Raw genomic sequence first — 18902 nt, forward strand, 5'->3', positions numbered from 1 at the left:
GCTTTTCTCACTTGTTTATATGATTTTTTGAAAGTTTTTGTTAGTACCAAGACACTCAAGGTGAATTTCCTTCCCATTGGCTGGCCATTAGGTAGCACTAATAGTAGCTTTGTAAGTATTCTGCTGAAGACAGTCCATGCACATGTAATAATATCTGTCCTTTTCCTTTTAGAAACACAAAAGTAACATGAAACTGGCTGATCTGTACCTTTTTGCTTAATATATCTAGTTTATAACTTATAAAAATATATAAAACCTCTGATGATCTAATGTGCAAATTTCTGCATTTGCCCTTAAATATTTAGTTTTATTTTTATAACTTTTGTCTATCTGCAAGCAGTATGTGTCACTAAGCTACTATTTAAAAATAAAAAGCCAATTTGGATAGAACCAGTTTTTAAATTTATAATGCTGTTTTATTTTGGGGTGGGGGGTGTAGAGGGATGCTAGTCCTGAGGTTGGAATTCAGGGCCTGGACCCTGAGAATTTTTGCTCAAGATTAGTCTTCTACTCGAGCCACAGCTCCACCTCTGGCATTTTAGTGGCTAAGTGGAGTTAAGGATCTCACAGACTTTCCTGCCTAGGCTGGTTTTGAACCACAAACCTCAGATTTCAGCCTTCTGAGCTGCTAGAATTGGAGGCATTAGCCACCAGTGCCCAGCTATAGGATTTGTTTTTAACTAAAAATACCTTGAAGTGCTTCAAAAGAAATTTTATGAGTGCACTTTACAAATCTGGTGAAGACTGACAGAATTAGTGTGCTTCCCTCCACCTCTCACCCTAGTCCTGGGGCTTGAACTCAGGGCCTTGGTGCTGTCCCTGCGCCTCTTTGTGCTCAAAGCTAATGCTCTTACCATTTGAACCACAACGCCACTTCTAGATTTTTCTGAGTAGTTTATTGGAGGTAAGTGTCTCACAGACTTTACTGCCTGGGCTGGCTTCAAATTATGATCCTCAGATCTCAGCTTCCTGAGTAGCTAGGATTAAAAGCATGAGCCACTAGTGCCTAGCTTATACTTTTTTTTTTTAAAGCAAGTACCAGGGTTTGAACTCGGTGCCTTGCAACTGCTCAGCTAGGACTCTATTCCATCCATGCTTCCAGGCTTACTTTTTGTTATTTTGGAAATGGAGTAGTGACTTTTCTGCCCAGGCTGACTTTGAACCACTGTCTTCCAGAATAGCTAGGATTACAGGTATGAGCCAACCCCCATTTCTACCCCCTGGCTTAGAATTACCAATAGTCTTCACTAACTTGTCAATAATATTGTTCTTTCAGGTTGGGCAGTTAGGTCTTGACTTCTAAAACTAATGTCTTTTGTAGTGCCTACTTGTTTCTGACAAGATTAAAGGCCTGAAGCGAGAATATATCTTAGTAATAAGAGCACTTGCCTAGTTGGAGCAAGGCCCCGACTTCAATCCTCAGTACCACAAAACCAAGAAATAAAGTTATAGCAATACGCTGAGCCTATGTGGCTCACACCTATAATCCTAGCTACTCAGGAGGCTGAGATCTGAGAATCAAGGTTCAAAGCTAGACCTGGCAGACAAATCTGAGTCTCTTATCTCTAACCAGCAAAAAAGCTCAAAGTGAGCATGGCTCAAATGGTAGAGCATCAGCCATGAGCAAAAATGTTGAGCCCTGAGTTCAAGCCCCAGTAGTGGCACCAAAAAATTTTGTTACAGCAGTACAATAAAGGCTGCAGGTGTGGCCCAAGTAGTCAGCACCAGCCTAACATGCTGGAGCCCCCAATTGAAAACTCCAGTACTGCAAAAAATGAAAACAACAACAACAACAACAAAAAAAAACACCTTTGGACAACACAAAACTTTGGCAATATGTATATCCCATCATAAATTCTTTGAACCATTAACCTCTTCTTGAACTCTGAAGGAATCAATGTACAACATCCAAATTTAGAAGATCCTTAATGCTGTGAGTCAGAGTGAAGTGTCACAACACACCTTAAATGTGAGGTCAGTCACTGGCCCCAGCCTTTGTTCAACATCATCCATGGCCACAGGGCTGTACCTTTTCTGCCACCTGCTTTCCACTGTGACAATAATGAACTAGTAACTTGAGGTTTTTCATTTTTTGTGCCATCTCTGTTGAATAATTTGTTCAAGCTATGTCCCTTGTGACATTTTTTTCTCCCCAGAAAACCTATATATACCCCATGCTTGTCCTGAGTTACTTAAAACAGCTCACTGTATCACCACGCACATATCTATACTTTTCTTTCCATATCTCTCAGCCCAGCACAAAGAACAATGAGTAAATAACCCAATACCCTTGTCACTAGAAGGTGTCTACTAGTTCATTTACTCCATTTTTGACTGGAACCACTCTTTGAAGGTTTCAAAACTTTCTGCACTTGACTCCAACTATAATGGGGCACTTCAAAAACCAAAAAATGTAAAGCATGTTTTTAAATAGATCAGTGACAGAGATAGATTGGCACATCCCATCTCTAAGAGAAAATTACTTGAGCTACTTCCCCAAAATGTTTAGTCAACAGTTCAGTTAATTCTTCCTAAGATTTGTAGTGAATATTCATTCTTTAATGTTAAATTACATTTTTTTTAACTTTATGAGCAATAAAACAGGTTAACAAATAAAAAATGATAATACACCCTTGGACACTTCCCTGGAAGAATATCATCGCTATGTACTCATGTTAGGAATTCAAGTTCAGATCCACATGATATCGTCCTTATGTTCTGTATCCTTATGTTCATGTGTGTGTTAGACCACACAGAGAGGGTCCCGGTCAGTCTCAGACAGGATAATATTAATCTTATTCTCCAAGTGTGCACCCAGCATATCTCGAAGGTCAGAAAGAAAGCCTCGTTCAGTGTTGCTGTGTTCACAGAGGACCACGTTTATTCCCTGGGAAGCAGCATCCAGAATATCATGATGTGACATTTCACCTGACAAATAGGAAGGAACAAATACTTTAATAATAGACTGCTAAGCCCAAAATGCCAAGTCTGTATTCTTCAGGAAGTATTTGTAGTACTGTAGAATTACTTTAACAGAAACCTAAAAAACTGTGTATCATTCATGTCCTGTAACAGCAACAGACCATCCCACAGAGAATTCTAACATACTTCCTTTGGGCAGATTTAGGTTTCTTTTTTCGGTAGATGGGGAGACTTGGACACCTGTGAGCTCTTTGTTCAAGGTTAGTGCTCTACCACTTTGAGCCACAGTACTACTGGTTTTCTTATTAATTGAAGAGAAGAGTCTCATGGGGACTTTTCAACCCAGGCTGGCTTTGAACCATTATTCCCAGATCTCAGCCTCCTGAGTAGCCAGCACTACAGGAATGAGTCACCGGCACCAGGCAAAAGTTTAGATTTTAAGGCATAGCAGCACATACTTATAATCCCAACTACTTGAGAGGAAGAGTTGGGAGAATCACAAGATCAAGGGTAGCCTTGGCTACATAGTAAGACCCTATCTCAAAACACTCAAAATTCAGATTTTGGAGTATTTTTGGCATTTCAGCATTTTATCTGTAATCCTAACACTTAGGAGACTAGGATTGAGAGTACTAGGCCAGCCTGTACTATGTCAGAAAAAATTAAACATCTCAAAACCTAAATATCTCAAAATCTCATTTTGAGTGCTGCTTGACAATGCCACAAATGAAAAGTCCAATAGCTGGCCCCTCATGTAAAGGGTCACAACCAAAATAGACACACTAAGAATACCACATAAAATTACCTCAGGTTACGTGTACAAGCTGTATATGAAACATTCATATTAAGATTTAGGCCCCATCTCCTGAGATAGTTTCATTATACATACATAAAATTCCAAATTCCAACATACTTCTGGTCCCAAGCATTTGAGATAAGCATTCAAACAAGGGATAGTCTGTATATACATATATGCACATATAAGAATATATGCACATATAAACATATAGAATGTACTAATGTGGCAAACCATTAGTAGTCTAGGTGAAGGGCATATAGGAATTAATTGCATTGTTTATAAGTCTGAAATTCCTTTGAAGTAAAATATTTAAATTGTTTTCCTTTTTTTTTCTTCCACCATACTGGGGATCAAAGCCAAGGCTTTGCCTATTCCAGACAAGTGCTCCACTACTCCCTACCCTGCTAAGATTAGTTTTGAAGGTAACAAGCATGTCATGATATATTCAAACTGCTTACACACTGCACGATTACTTCACTGTGCTATAAATTTAAAAGATAATAAAAATAATCCATGCAACACAGGTAATGTGATGTACATTTTCAATTTCCTGGTTCCCAATCACTACACTGGGCTCACTCAGATGTGTCTACTTTGGGAAATCACAAAGCTTCTGAGTACAAGAAAGAAAGATATTAGCCAGTATATTTTTTGTTGTGTTCTTAAGTACAGTGTGGAAGCCTTAACAGCTGGCAAAATAATCATATACTCTCCAACAGAAATGCACAATCAGAGGTCAGAGACAAAGGCACAGAGATGAGGGTTCCAGAGGGGCAGGAAAATGGTGGTGCCAGAAAAGTCGTGTGAGTGGGTAGAGCAGATGATCTTTAAGCAGAGCAAAGAAAGGCAATGCAACCTGAGAAGAGCGGACACAAAGACTCCATGGAAAGTATTCAGGTACCATCTGCACAGAAGGAAGCACCGATGACTATTGAACCACATAGTGACACTATCATATTTTCAAAAGTTAATTCCCACAAAGAAGGTTAACATGGTCCCAAACCCATTAGCAAAGCATTCCATGTTTTTTTTTAAAGAGTTAATTGACAGAAATGGACAGAGGGTGAACAAATGCAGCAGTGGTACTCACTCACCAGATACTCTGTTGAAAATGAACTATACAATTGTAGGTGGGGATGGAAGGAAAAAACTGGGAGACAGCGAAGAAAGGAGTGACATTATTCAGAAGGTACTATTTACGTGACATGTAACTATAACTCCTCTATATTACCTCTCATAATAACAATAAAAATAAAACAAAAAAGTTAATTTTGGAGAATTACATGGAAAACAAAGATTAGAGGCATGATGCAGTACTTTGGGTAGAACATGATACCCAGATAGGTTAAGGGAAAAGGTTTAGGGAAGATTTGGGAGCTGAAGACCAGGAACTTAAGACGTCATTTTTGTTTTGTTTAAACAGGTATTCAGTTTATTATGCGTAACCTTTATGACACTTTAAAACGTGGGTATGCACTTTAATCATATTTACAGCCCATTACCTTCTTTCTCCCACTGGTCCTGTTCCTCTTCCAAAGTAGTGCCTCTTTAATTTTTTTTTCTACATGTAAGACTAGCCATTTTTGCATTTAAAAAAAGTAAACCTAGGGCCAGAGGTGTGTGCCTGTAATCCTAGCTACTCAGGAGGCTGAGATCTAAGGATAATGGTTTGAAGCCAGCTCATGCAGGAAAGTCCATGAGACTCTTACATTCAGTTAACCATCAAAAAGCTGACATGGATCTGTGGCTCAAATGATAGAGCACTAGCATTGAGCAGAAAAGCTCAGGGACAGGGCCCAGGTCCTAAATTCAAGCCCCAGAACCAGGACAACAAACAAACAAAAACCAGTTAACCAAGGCTGAGAACGCTGCACCAATGGCTGTTACCTGTGAGGTAGAGGTCGGCCTGGACCCCTTGTAGAACACTGCTTCCGGACCCAGCACACAGGGCCACCACTTCCACTCTGGACTCTTCAAGAAAAAGGAAACAATATTTTGTAATTGCCTTTTGGTTTAATACTACAATTTGACCAAGAATTCTAAACAGAATTTATGCCTTCTCTTCACCGCCATACATTTATGCTTACTTGACTTAAAAATATTTGTTTTTGAGATCAACCTAGGATTATAGGCATATACCACCCCACCCAGCTCTAAAAAGCATTTCCCCGAAAACTTACATGCAAATATACCTTTGGGGCTGCCTAAGGCAAGGGACTTACTGCTTTGGATGAGGCTGAGACACCCACAGTCCTCCCAATAATACTAATGCAGTTCTACGCATTATCCTGCTGCTAGGTAACCTCACTTAGCTTTCTAGTCAATGGAGGTAGTAGGCAGGTTCTGTCTATTCTCAGGTGACAAAGAAGAGGAATTAAGTAAGAACAACTTAGAAAGATGAGTGCTATAATTAGATTTAGTTTTTGTGGCTGTGTTTTTCTGAGATAGGGTCCTACTATGTAACCTGTAAGGACTAACCTGAAGACCTTAGTGTCTAACTGTAGTAAGTTTCAGTGTTAACATTATAACAGCCTCTAAGCCCTGGTGATGACTCCATGCTGGAGGGCTGCACCCCCACCCGTGAGACTAGTTTCTTGTAGTTTGACATTTAAAAATATAGGGAGCCCTTGTTCCCCTCTGTACCTAGGTAGCAACTATGTACATTACTATGGTAATGGACAGTAAAAAATGATCATAGTCATAGACTACAGAAATAAACATAGTAGTAGAAATGTCATGGTAACTTGGATTGGTTTACTTATGATTGAATACTTGATTGTTTTAGCCCATTCATGCTTGCTAAGTGGTAATGGGAAGCACGGTAGCAATTGTTAAAATAAAGTTGTTACTAGGTCAGCCTGACCGCAAAATTCTGCTTCTGTAAATGGGTTGCTTAACCCATTTGTGACTTGCTCTACCCCCTGCATTAACCCCCTGCACCAGTGCTACGTGACCACCTGCTGTCAGTTACTGATACTGAGGCCAGTTCCCAATATCAAAGTCAAAATAGGTAACAGTAAGGGTAGTCAATCAGGAAAACCCAAGCTGGAATTTCTCTAGTGTGAGCCAATGGTGTTAAAGGGCAGCTGTTGACATTGCAGTTTGCAGTTACTTTGCTTTAAAAGTAGCCTGTGAGATCAGGGAAGGGTGGCTCTCCAAGGAGAGGCCCTGGCCGGACAACTAGTGATCTAGATGGCTGACGCAAAATAAGCTTTGTTATACTTTTGCATTGAGTCAGTCTTGTTCCTTTGATCACGGACCCTATCATAACCCAAGCTGGCTTTGAACTTATGATCCTCTTGCCTCAGTCTCCTAAACGTCATATCTCTTAATACAGTATTTAGCTCTGAAAAGTAACAGAAACTTTGAAATTCAAATACCAATCCAAATAATTCGCATTTAGGCTCCCATTAATAATGGAGAGCAGCACAGTGTGCTAAACAGAGGCTCTGGACTTGATTCAGAGTCAAATCTTGATTCGAACACAAATTTGCTTTGAAACTACTGTGATTTGTTTAATTATATATTTCTAGATAATGTACTGATCTCTCTGAACTTGTTTTTCGCCTATTAATAAAGGGAGTGATTGGGGCTGGGAATGTGGCTAGTGGTAGAGTGCTTGGCTAGTGGTAGAGTGCTTGCCTAGCATGTAGGAAGCCCTGGATTTGATTCCTCAGCATGACATAAACAGAAAAAGCCAGAAGTGGTGGTGTGGCTCAAGAGGTAGGGTGCTAGCCTTGAGCAAAAAGAAGCCAGGGCCCTGAATTCAAGCCCCAGAACTGGCAAAAAAAAAAAAAAAAAAAAAAAAAAAGAATTATTGACAAGAAATGTGCTCATTACCTTATATATGTAACTGTGACCCCTCGGTACATCACCTTGACAATAAATTTTTTTTTAATTTTAAGAAGGAGTGATTAGCCAGGTGCTAGTGGTTCTATATAGTCCAAGCTACTCAAAAGGCTGAAATCTAAAAATTGAGGTTGGGGGCCAGCCAGGCAGACGAGTATAACACTCTTATTTCCAACTGACCAGCAAAAAGCTAGACACTCCAGCCATGAGTATAAAACCAGAGCAGTGCAATGGTCTAAATCACACCCCAGTACTAACTGAAACCAAGAAAAAGTTATCAGATCAAACCTAACAACTGTGAGCATCTACAGTAAAATGTGCCAGGCACTTACAACATTACATGAGCTGTACCTTGACCCCTGTGAATTAGTCAAGCTTTAGTAGTAAGGTACGTTTTACAGGTGAGGCAGTAACACCAGGATATCCAGGACACAGATGTGTTAAATACCTTGTCACAGTCATGCGGCAAATAGGACAGACAAATCTGACCCCAGGCTGCCTGACTTCAGAATCCACAAACCTAACCACTGTGCCTTGCTTTTACAGTGGAGGATACAGTTAAGATAGACACTGAGTACAGTGCTCACTGCAGCTATATAACATATGTATCCTTGTTCTTTCTACTAGCAAAAGCCCTAGTTTTAAAAAGGCATCAGGTACAACACTTAGTGACTGCACTGGATCAGATCATTTAGTAACATCTCACTATAAAACATCAAGTGTGGGGCTGGGGATATGGCCTGGTGGCAAGAGTGCTTGCCTTGTATACATGAGGCCCTGGGTTCAATTCCCCAGCACCACATATACAGAAAACGGCCAGAAGTGGCGCTGTGGCTCAAGTGGCAGAGTGCTAGCCTTGAGCAAAAAAAAAAAAAAAAAGAAGCCAGGGACAGTGCTCAGGCCCTGAGTCCAAGCCCCAGGACTGGCCAAAAAAAAAAAAAAAAAAAAAACCATCAAGTGCTAGGCTGGGAATATGGCCTAGTGGTAAAGTGCTCGTCTTGCAAAAATGAAGCCCTGGGTTCGATTCCTCAGTACCACATATATAGAAAAAGTTGGAAGTGGCGCTGTGGCTCAAGTGGCAGAGTGCTAGCCTTGAGCAAAAAGAAGCCGGGGACAGTGCTCAGGCCCTGAGTTCAAGCCCCAGGACTGGCAAAAAACAAAACCAAACAAAAGGGGGCTGGGAATATGGCCTAGTGGCAAGAGTGCTTGCCTCGTATACATGAGGCCCTGGGTTCCATTCCTCAGCACCACATATACAGAAAATGGCTAGAAGTGGCGCTGTGGCTCAAGTGGCAGAGTGCTAGCCTTGAGCAAAAAAGAAGCCAGGGACAGTGCTCAGGCCCTGAGTTCACAGCCTAGGACTGGCCAAAAAAACCAAACAAAAAAAAAAAAACACAAACAAAAATTTGGGTTGGGAATATGGCTTAGCGGTAGAGTGCTTGCCTAGCATGCATTAAGCCCTGGGTTCAATTCCTCAGAACCACATAAACAGAAAAGGCCAGAAGTGGTGCTGTGGCTCAAGTGGTAGGGTGCTAGCCTTGAGCAAAAAGGAAGCCAGGGACAGTGCTCAGGCCATGAGTCTAAGCCCCAGGACTGGCAAAAAAATAAATAAAACAAAAAAAAAACCCACAAAAAAACCAACATCATGTGCCAAATTCCAGCTCTCACTGCAGTACATGCTAGGACTGTACTTTATGCCCTTAGAATGAGTGAAGACACTAATTCTGGACACTGAGTCAAGGTGAAATTTTTACCTGGAATTTTTACCTGATGATTTAACACCTGACAATCTACATCAGTACCAAGTTTATATTGAACATACTTCTCTGACTTAAGATGAATAAAGACAATGGCTAAGAAATAAAAAATCATTCTTGTTGGTTAAGACAGAAAAGCTGGACACCGATGGCTCATGCCTGTCCTAGCAACTCAGGAAGCTGAGATCTGAGAATTGTAGTTTGAAGCCAGTCTGGGCAGGAATGTCCGTGAGAATCCAGTTAATCATCAAAAAAGCCAGAGGTAGAGCTATGGATCAAGTGGTAGGTTGCAGCCTTGAGCCAAAAAGCTATCGGCCAGTGCCCAGGCTCTGAGTTCAAGCCCAGGACCAGCATAAAAAGAAACAAAAGGACAATGAGATGTATTCCAAAATGTGAACCAATCATCCCCTGTGGACAGCTAAAACAATCTCTATAACTTATATTAAGAAAACTGAGAATATGAAGGCTAATTCCAAGGTAATTAAGGAGGCATATTTACCTAAGGTCTTCCCTACTCCCAGAGCTAAACGAAGGTGAGGTAGTTTTAGGTGTCTTTTGATTCGCTCAATCATGGTTGCCAGGGACACAGGTTCATCCAGTGTGCATAATCGTCCCATTCCAGTGTGGAGAAGCAAAGGCTGAAGAAAAACTGAAGTTAGAAATAGTATCTATCATCCATCCTAAAAATAAAACCTACAGAACAAACAATAAGTGCTGAAATTAATAAAATATGTATGCTGTACATTTACTATAGCAAGCTTCAGGCTAATGTTTGAGGATGCAAAGGTGAAGGAAACATTTTGTTCAAAAAGTTCACAGCCTCCAAGACAGATGTTTAATTGTAACAGGTAGGTGTTACTGCCAGAGGAGCACAAAGGATGACAAAGTAAATGAGCCGAGTCTTGGGGTGTGTGTATAAAATGAGAAAGTACAATTAAAGAAAGTTGTACATGGATTTGTATTTTACAGAACAATCAGAAAGGAATTTAAAAGGGTGAAGGTAAGTGCAGTGTGGCAGGAGAGGGGTAGATAAGACGTAGAAGAGCACTCTAAATGGAGAGTACCAAGGTATCCGCACACTGGGGGAGCAGAACAAAAAGTGACAGGAGGGATGACATGCAGAGCAGATGACAGGGAGAGCAAGGCTGCAGGTGTGGGCTGTTCATGGCATGGGCTGCCCCCTGGGGACAAGAGAGGGAACATGTGTGCTCCAACTCCAGAGCTCACAGGAAGGGGAAACACCACAGCTATAGGGATGGAAGTCGTAGATGCAGATAGGCACTGCAGAAACTTGAAACATAAAGGGAGATGATGCTAACACCAATGAAACTGAAAAGGACTTAAAGATATAACCTGGAGATAAGATCAATATTTTTATATAATGGATATTTCTTGAATACTTACAAGATTTAGAAATGGAAAATGTCCAGAAAACAGTTGGATATATGGGCTTTAAAAAAAATTTTTTTTTATTACATTCCTATCCCCTTTTCCCTTCTTTCTTGGTTTGTGCTTTAAAAAGGCTTTCTGGGCCAGGTGCTGGTGGCTCATACCTGTAATCTCAGGAGGCTGAGATCAGAGGGCTTGAAGCTCGCTTGGACATGAAAATCCATGAGACTTTTATCTCCAACAAACTACTCAGAAAAAGCCAGAAGTGGCGCTGAGGTTCAAGTGGTAGAGTGCTAATCATAAGCACAAGCTTAGGGACAGCGCCCAGGCCCTGAGTTCAAGCCCTGGACCAGCAAAAGAAAAAAAAAAACTTTCTGGGCCAGGCACAATGGCTCTTACCCATAACCCCAGCTACTCTAGAAGGGGAGAATGGGAAGGTGGTGGTCAAGGCCAGCCCAGGAAAAATCTTAGCAAGATCTCATCTCAATAGACAAGCTAGGAATGACAGTGCACACTTGAGATCCAGCTACAGAAGAGGTTCAATGCCTGAGGCCAGCCCAGGCAAAAAAATAAGGACCCTATATGGGGAAAAAAAGCACCTAAAGCAAAAGGGTCACAGCTCAAGTAATACAGTATCTGCCAGTAAGCATAGGATCCTGAGCTCAAACCCCAGTACCACCACCAAAAAAGGAACATTCTTCCTAGAAGGAAAAGATACAGCAACCATCATTATGTGAATGTCTATGAAGGGAGCAGAATGAAAAATAGTTCATCAGAGGATAACAGGAGGTAATAAATCTGTAACCTTATCTATAACCTAAGTCTATAACACTAAAGAAGTCCCAACATTTTATTTGGAGAGTACCTCTCCTTCTTAATAACTTTTCCAGGGTTTATTATGGCCGCATTACTGGTTTGTACTTCACAGTTTTTTTATTGCTGTTGTTACTTGTTTTGGTGCAAGTGCTGGGGTTTGAACTCCGGGCCTCACTCTTGCTCAGGTTTTTTGCTCACAGCTGGCACTCTGCCACTTGAGCCACACTTGCACTTCTGGCTTTTTGTTCGTTAACTGGAGATAACAAGTCTGCCCAAGCTAGCTTCAAACCATGATCCTCAAATGTCATTCTCCTGAGTAACTGGGATTATATGCATGAACCATGGTGCTCTGCCACCTCATCCTGCAGCCCTCTGACTTTGGACTGCCTTAGGTTAACTAATGTCCTGTTAAATGTTAACAGTTTACAAATTAATTTGCTGAACAAAAACAAAGACTAATACAATTAATCAGATTATACTAGGAAATATGTACAATTGATGTAACAATCTTAAATCTATAAACTTGTTAAAAATGCAGAATAATCTAAGGTTAAATATAAAATATTTTTATTACCTTCTCCAGTAATAGAATTTCAGTCTTCTGATACAGTTGTCTATTCTGGGACAGGAAAGCCACAACCTGCATCAAAGCCTTCTGAGAGCAATTCAAACTGATCCTGGTTTGTTCCTCATTATCAACCCTGGCAAGGCATAATATAACCTAAATATATTTTAAATCATCTGTAAAAAAATTAGCCTTACATGAAACTAAGGATCTGACCAGCATGATTTATTTAATCCCAAACCAATCTAACTTTCTGTGTTTCTCAAAGTGTAGCATGCATCAGAATCACCTACAAGACTTGATTACTAGCTTCTTAAATGGCAGCGGCTGAATCCTGCCACAGATCACAACAAAACAGAACATCTAGGAAAAGGGCTGGAACAAAGTGAATTTTTGGGTGGTGTTAGCATCGGAACTCAGAGCCTTAAGTTGGCTAGGCCGGCACTCTAGTACTTGAGTCATGCCATTGCTTCCTTGCTTTAGTTATTTTTCATATTTTTGCCTGGGACTGGCCCTCAGATCAAGACTGTTCTACCTACAACCTTGCAAATAACTTTAAAATCATAGACCTGTGCCATCAAGCTCAGCTCATTTATTGAGGTGAACGTCTCACTCACTTTTTTATCATCGGGCTTCAAACCTCAGTCTCTGGATTTCCACCTCCCAAGCAGCTAAGATTACAAGCATAAACCACCAGGCTCAGCCCACCAAATTGAATGTTTTGGTAGTTCTGGGGTTTGAACTCAGGGCTTTGTGCCAAATGGAACTTTTTTAAAGCATAGGACAGGGTAATTTTCAACTACCACTGAATATGAGAATCTCCTGGATGGTCTAAAGCAAATCTCATTCTAATTACATAGATCTGGGAATCAACCCAAGCCTGCATTTTCAAAAGTGCCTCATTAAAATGATTGAGGGTACTTGAATAACTTTCCGAGTAGCAATCCCCTCAAGCAGGAGGGAGCCATGTCTGGCCTGGGGGTACAAGATGGGACAGACTCATATGCTTCTTCTCCTCACTGCCAGTATTAATAATTTTGCATACACCATAATAATGTTATAAGTATCTAAATAATGCATGGCAGGAAAAAAAGTTCCTAACCCTGACTCTTGCATTCTTCTGCCAAGGAGCCTAGATTTGTACATTATACCTTTCAAACACACATACATACACACTCTTTTTTTCTTTAGTGGTATTAGGAATCAACCCTGGACCCTCACGGCACGTGCTAGTCAAGCACTCTTTTTATAAATCTTAAATTCTTTTGATTATTTGTTTTGTTTTTGTTGCCAGTCCTGGGGTGTGGACTCAGGGCCTGAGCACTGTCCCTGGCTTCTTTTTGCTCAAGGCTAGCACTCTGCCACTTGAGCCACACCACCACTTCTGGCTTTTTCTAGATATGTGGTGCTGAGGAATTGAACCCAGGGCTTCATGTATATGAGGCGAGCACTTTACCACTAGACCACATTCCCAGCCCCGATAAATTTTAAATTTTATTCTTTTAATTTTTAATAAGACAGGTAGAGTACATTTCTTTTTGGACAATGTCACCCTTGCCCTCACTGTCTCCTAGTCAAGCTCCTGCCTTATCTTTACTGATGCTCCTATGGATATTAGGAAAAATTAGCCCAAAAGAAAATCTCCTACCCCTGGCCTAGTTAACTAAGTAGACATTTTAAGAGAAATACATTTTTATTTTAAAGTGCTTGGGAATCCTTTCCTGGGAACTGATCAAAGTAAGATTTATCACTAGGATGTGTCTGAATTCTCTACAGTAAAATTTGCAATATTACCAGAAAGATGAAAAATAATGCATAAAATATATGCTACATTCCCTCCTACATACAAAGGAATAAGTGGTACCTATAAATATGAAAAACTCTTAGGAATAAATATCACAACAAGAAAACTGTATTGTACCTAGCAGAAAAAGAAGTGAGAGAAATATCTTCAATTCTTTTCACTTCAGAAATAACTCTGTCCAGGTCCTGGGTATGGTTAACACTGAATTCTACTCGGTGAGTTCCATCTGTGGGGCAGTTGGGAGCTTGGGATGGATGAATGGGCCTGGAGGTGCAAGGTCCTATAGACAAAATTATAAGAGAATGTAAATTTTTGTGATGTTTTAAAAGTTAGAATATAGAGTATTATATTCAATATTTGTAAGAGTAACTATTTTTAAGTTATATAACATACATATATATACATATATATACACACACACACACACACACATCATACACACACACACACATCATACACACACACACACCTTTTACAAGTTTCGACTTTTTTTTTTGCCAGTCCTGGGCCTTGGACTCAGGGCCTGAGCTCTGTCCCTGGCTTCCTTTTGCTCAAGGCTAGCACTCTGCCACTTGAGCCACAGCGCCACTTTTGGCCGTTTTCTGTATATGTGGTGCTGGGGAATTGAACCCAGGGCCTCATGTATACGAGGCAAGCTCTCTTGCCACTAGGCCACATCCCCAGCCCCTTTTACAAGTTTATCATGAGTTCCCACAATCTAACAGTTGGTGTGGACATACAAAACCATCATTTTCAAAAGTATTTCCCAGAAATTCTAACATTCAGTAAAACTTGGATATAAAAGACATACATTATATTACATATATATATACATATATAATATATAGTTTGCCAGTCCTGGGCTTGACCTCAGGGTCTGGGCACTGTCCCTGAGCTTCTTTTGCTCAAGGGAGCACTCTACCATTTTGAACACCACTTCTGGCCTTTTCTGTTTGTGGTACAGAGGAATTGAACCCAGAGCTTCATGCATGCCAGGCAAGCACTCTACCTCTAAGCCAAATTCCCAGCCCTGAATTTTTTTTTTTAAGGTGACGTACAGAAATCTCTACTTGGTAAATCACAGTTCTAGTTACAAATATTTATAATCTGCTGCCAAATTAATAGACATCATGTCATCATAAAAGTTTTAGCCAGGGACTGGGAATGTGGCTTAGTGGCAGAGTGCTTGCCTACCATGCATGAAGGCCTGGGTTCGATTCCTCAGTACCACATATACAGAAAAAGCCAGAAGTGGCACTGTGGCTCAATTGGTAGAGTGCTACCCTTGAGCAAAAGAAGCCAGGGACAGTGCTCAGGTCCTCAGTCTCAAGCCCCACAACTGGTTTAAAAAAAAAAAAATCTTTAGCCAAAATCAGCACTAAAATGACTTACTGAAAGTTAAAACCTACATGCTCAATTTGCTCATTAAATGCCTAAGTATTCAATAAAATTTTGATATTGCTGGGCATAATAATGCATTCCTGTAATTCAGCACTTGGGAGGCTGGGGCAGGAAGATGTAGTCCAAGCTACAGAGCAAATAAACATCTTAAAAAATTATTATTATAAGTTGATATACAGAGGGTTACAGTTACATACTTCAGGTAATAAGTACATTTGTGTTGGACAATGTCACCCCTTCCCTCACTCTCTCCCAATCGCTTACCCCCCCCACCCCCCTCCACCCCCACAAGGGAAAAATATTACATAGGAAAAAACAAGAGGCTTCTCACCAAGCCCTTTGGCCAACCAGTTGTTCACTCCCTGGGGAGCTGCGTCATAGGCTGTGTGAGGAGAATAAATGCCAACTCGGTTCTCCAGAGCCCGAATCACCAAGCGTTCCTTCCAAGTTTTCCAAGTTATATGCTTCATAGGACGGAAAATCGGTGGGTGGTAGGAGAGGATGAGATCTGCCTTCTTTTGCAGTGCCTCTTCCATTACCTCCTCAGTCAAGTCATTGGTTAGGAACAGTGTGTTTACAGTATGCGGTGGGCTGGGTTCCACCAGCAGTCCAACATTGTCCCAGCTCTCAGCAAAGGAAAGGGATGCAAAGTCATTCAAGGAGGAGAGGAGAGCCTTTAAATCCATGGAGGAACGGGAAGAACTGCGGATCTGGGAATGAACAAGCCGGACTAGCATAGGAACCAGGTGTAGAGAAGATGACAACATACAGAGACCAGGTAAAACTGAATGCCTAAAGTCAAAACACAAGAAATGGCACTTAGGTAAACCTGAGGCTTCAAAGCATGTGGGCAAAAGAGCTCTCACCATATAGACTGGGTTCACTCAACAAAGTCAACTGACCTCTGGTAGTTTATTCACATGCACAAAATGCAGACACAATAACCTATCTCACAGCTATCTAGAGGAGCTAATAAATTAATGTACCACCTAGCAAAGCCTGAAATAATATACAACATTAATTCCCTTAGCTTTCACCCTCCTCATACCCTTGTTTTTAGTCTCTCATTCTGGTTTCAATCACCTTTCTCCCTTCTCCATTTCTCTAAATAGTTAGGGAATATTAGTATTCTCTATTAAATACTCTCTAAATATTCTTCCAAGTCTCTTCAATGTTCTAATAATGGTTTTCTTTTTCAGGGTTTTGTTTTTGGTGCCAGTCCTGGGCCTTGAACTCAGGGCCTGGGTGCTATCGCTTATCTTTTGTGCTGAAGGCTAGCACTCTACCACTTGAGCCACAGCCCTACTTCTGACTTCTTGGCAGTTAATTGGAGATAAGTCTCACAGACTTTCCTGCTGGGAATGGCTTTAAACTATGATCCTCAGATCCTAAGTGGTTATGATTACATGCATGAGCCACTGGTACCCATCCTTAATGATGCTTTTCTTGACATCTTTTTCAGTGTCTTTCCTCAGCCTCTTCCAACCTAATATTCTCAACATGTTATAGTGAGGATGGTCTATATACCCTACTATGCTGAAGTTACTGGAGAATAGGAACGATTTTTAATGAATCTCAGTATCACCAGCATAAGCCAGCATTAATATTTACTGTTCAGAATGACCCAGTCCCCTCCCCCAACCACAGCATAATTTGGAGCTAGGATGGTAAACCTTGGCATAAAGAAGTACATTATCAAGCTGAGCATGGAAGCTAATGTCTGTAATCTTACCTACCCAAGAGTCTGAGATGTGAGAATTATGGTCCAAAGCTAGCCCAGGCAAGAAAGCCAGTAAGACTCTTATATCCAATTAACCAGCAAAAAGCTAAATTGGAGCTGTGGCTCAAGTAGTAGAGTGCTAGCCTTGAGGGGAAAAAGGTAAGGGACAGCACCCAGGCCCTGAGCTCAAGCCCCAGTACACACACACACAGAGTTTATTATCAGCTGAGTTCCAGTGGCTCATGCCTATAAGTCCAGCTACTCAGAAGACTGATATCTGAGGATCAAGAGTGATGCCAAATTGTGAAAACATATATCCAATTATGCAGTAAAAAGCTGTAAGTGAAGGTGTGGCGTAGGGGTTGAATGTCAGCCTTGAGCAGAAAAAGCCCAGCCAGGGCCCAAGAGTGGAAGACCTAAAGTTCAAGCTCAAGTATAGGAAAAAAAAAATAAGTGCTTTTATAAAATATATACATATATTTATACTATTAAAATTTCAAAATGCTTTACTATCAACAAAGAAAAAGAAAAACATGCATGGGTCACTGTACAAATGGGCAGGGTCAAGGCAGGCTGCTGTCCCTGACAGCACTACCTGGTACACCAAAGGCAGGTTCAAGAGATGGGAGAGGTAAAGATGCAGGGCACTTTGCCTGCACAGCCTGTAACATCTGTATCTAACAAAGGGACTAGAAAAGCTTGCCCCCTCCCCCAACAAAGGTGGGAAGACAATGGGGGAGCTACAAATTGTTGCCTTTAAAACATGAAAACTGAAAAGATAGTACAGGATGAACACATTACAACTATGCAGAATTATTAAGAAAACACAGCCAAACAGGATGTAAGGTGCGTGCCTATAATCCCAGTACTGGGGGTGTGTAGGGTTGACAAAAAGAGGCCAGCTGGGGCTGCACAGTAAGACACTACCACAAGGTGGAGGGAACACTTATGTAGAAAAGTAATGTGGAACTCTTACTTAATATGTTATTTGGAGTGATATGGGGTCCCTGAAAAAAAATCACCAAAGTCTAAGGTATAGCTTCTACGTTCTGTTACTACTCCACTTCCCTGGCTTCTAAATCGGCAAGGTGAAAAGTGAAGCTTATGCAAGTAACCACGCCGAATCTGGAGTTACTTAATGCAAGAACTGAAAATATAACATGGTAGAACACATCCCATGTCACAGAAAATAGCCAACTGACCCTACAAAACTTCAAAGCCACCGTTAGGGAAGACGACGGGAGGTGGCAGAACACTGTGGTTAAGAGCACTGACTTAAGCTACAGTAAATCCCAAAGCCACAGCTTTACTTGACCCCTCGTGCAGTTTTCCCCTCCGAAGCCCATGTCACGAGACTCAAGGGCAGTACCTGTCCTAGAAGAAGCAGCAGGCCATCGTTAGGTAGCTTTAGAACCTGCAAATTGCTCGTTCGACGTTAGCACAGCTCCTTTTAATTCTGGATCACCTCAGGCCTTTCCTGGGACAATGAAGGCAGGTGGCACAGCCAGTCATTGGCACTGCGAGTCAGGACCGTGGGCCCACGTGCTGCAGGGCAGTTTCCAAACTCATTCCCTTTCCGAACTTCTTTCTCTAAGACACCAAGAAAAACACGACGGCCTCCAAACAGGACAAGCTGTCAAAGCCACCCTTTCCTCACGGGTCTTCAAATAGCCCACTACTCACCCGTCCCGGAAACCTTTCTCGCAGGACACTTCCGGTCTCGCACGGAAGTTCCCAGCACCGAGGGAGTAGGAAGGCGGGGACAAGGCTCTAGACGGAAATGGTCCTTCCCGGTTTTTTGTCCGCCCGACTCCAAAGCATTGCATGCGATTTCCCAGTAGTTCGAGCGATGCTTCTTGTCCAATTTTATTTTTCTTAGT

The 18902-nt window shown here is 41.3% G+C and overlaps 1 protein-coding gene across 5 annotated transcripts; it reads right to left on the reverse strand.

The window, feature by feature from the left end:
• Nucleotides 1–2404: 2404 nt before the first annotated feature.
• Nucleotides 2405–18808, reverse strand: Nif3l1 (NGG1 interacting factor 3 like 1). Of its 5 annotated transcripts, none has more exons than XM_048344990.1 (7): nt 18706–18745; nt 15634–16094; nt 14019–14181; nt 12107–12233; nt 9827–9965; nt 5609–5692; nt 2405–2928 (listed from the first exon to the last, which is right to left on the reverse strand). In XM_048344990.1, the coding sequence occupies exons 2-7, from the start codon at nt 16067–16069 to the stop codon at nt 2744–2746; spliced, it is 1134 nt and encodes a 377-aa protein (XP_048200947.1). In that variant the 5' UTR covers nt 16070–16094; nt 18706–18745; the 3' UTR covers nt 2405–2743. The 5 variants fall into 5 exon arrangements, with proteins under 5 accessions (XP_048200947.1, XP_048200946.1, XP_048200950.1 ...); XM_048344989.1 differs by lacking the exon at nt 18706–18745 and adding an exon at nt 18392–18687; XM_048344993.1 differs by having other exon boundaries at nt 2406–2928; nt 15634–16048; nt 18709–18808.
• Nucleotides 18809–18902: the final 94 nt, after the last annotated feature.

Source organism: Perognathus longimembris, chromosome 4 (assembly GCF_023159225.1).
Source record: "Perognathus longimembris pacificus isolate PPM17 chromosome 4, ASM2315922v1, whole genome shotgun sequence".
NCBI classification, from domain to species: domain Eukaryota; kingdom Metazoa; phylum Chordata; class Mammalia; order Rodentia; family Heteromyidae; genus Perognathus; species Perognathus longimembris.

Excerpts from the sequence above, each read along its gene's own strand:
- Nif3l1 (XM_048344990.1), bottom strand. The coding sequence starts at position 16,069 with ATGTTGTCATCTTCTCTACACCTGGTTCCTATGCTAGTCCGGCTTGTT. Across the intron at positions 12,234-14,018 it reads CTCACTTCTTTTTCTGCTAG|GGTTGATAATGAGGAACAAA; the intron begins GTACAATACAGT and ends ATGCCTTGCCAG. Across the intron at positions 2,929-5,608 it reads GGCCGACCTCTACCTCACAG|GTGAAATGTCACATCATGAT; the intron begins GTAACAGCCATT and ends CCTATTTGTCAG.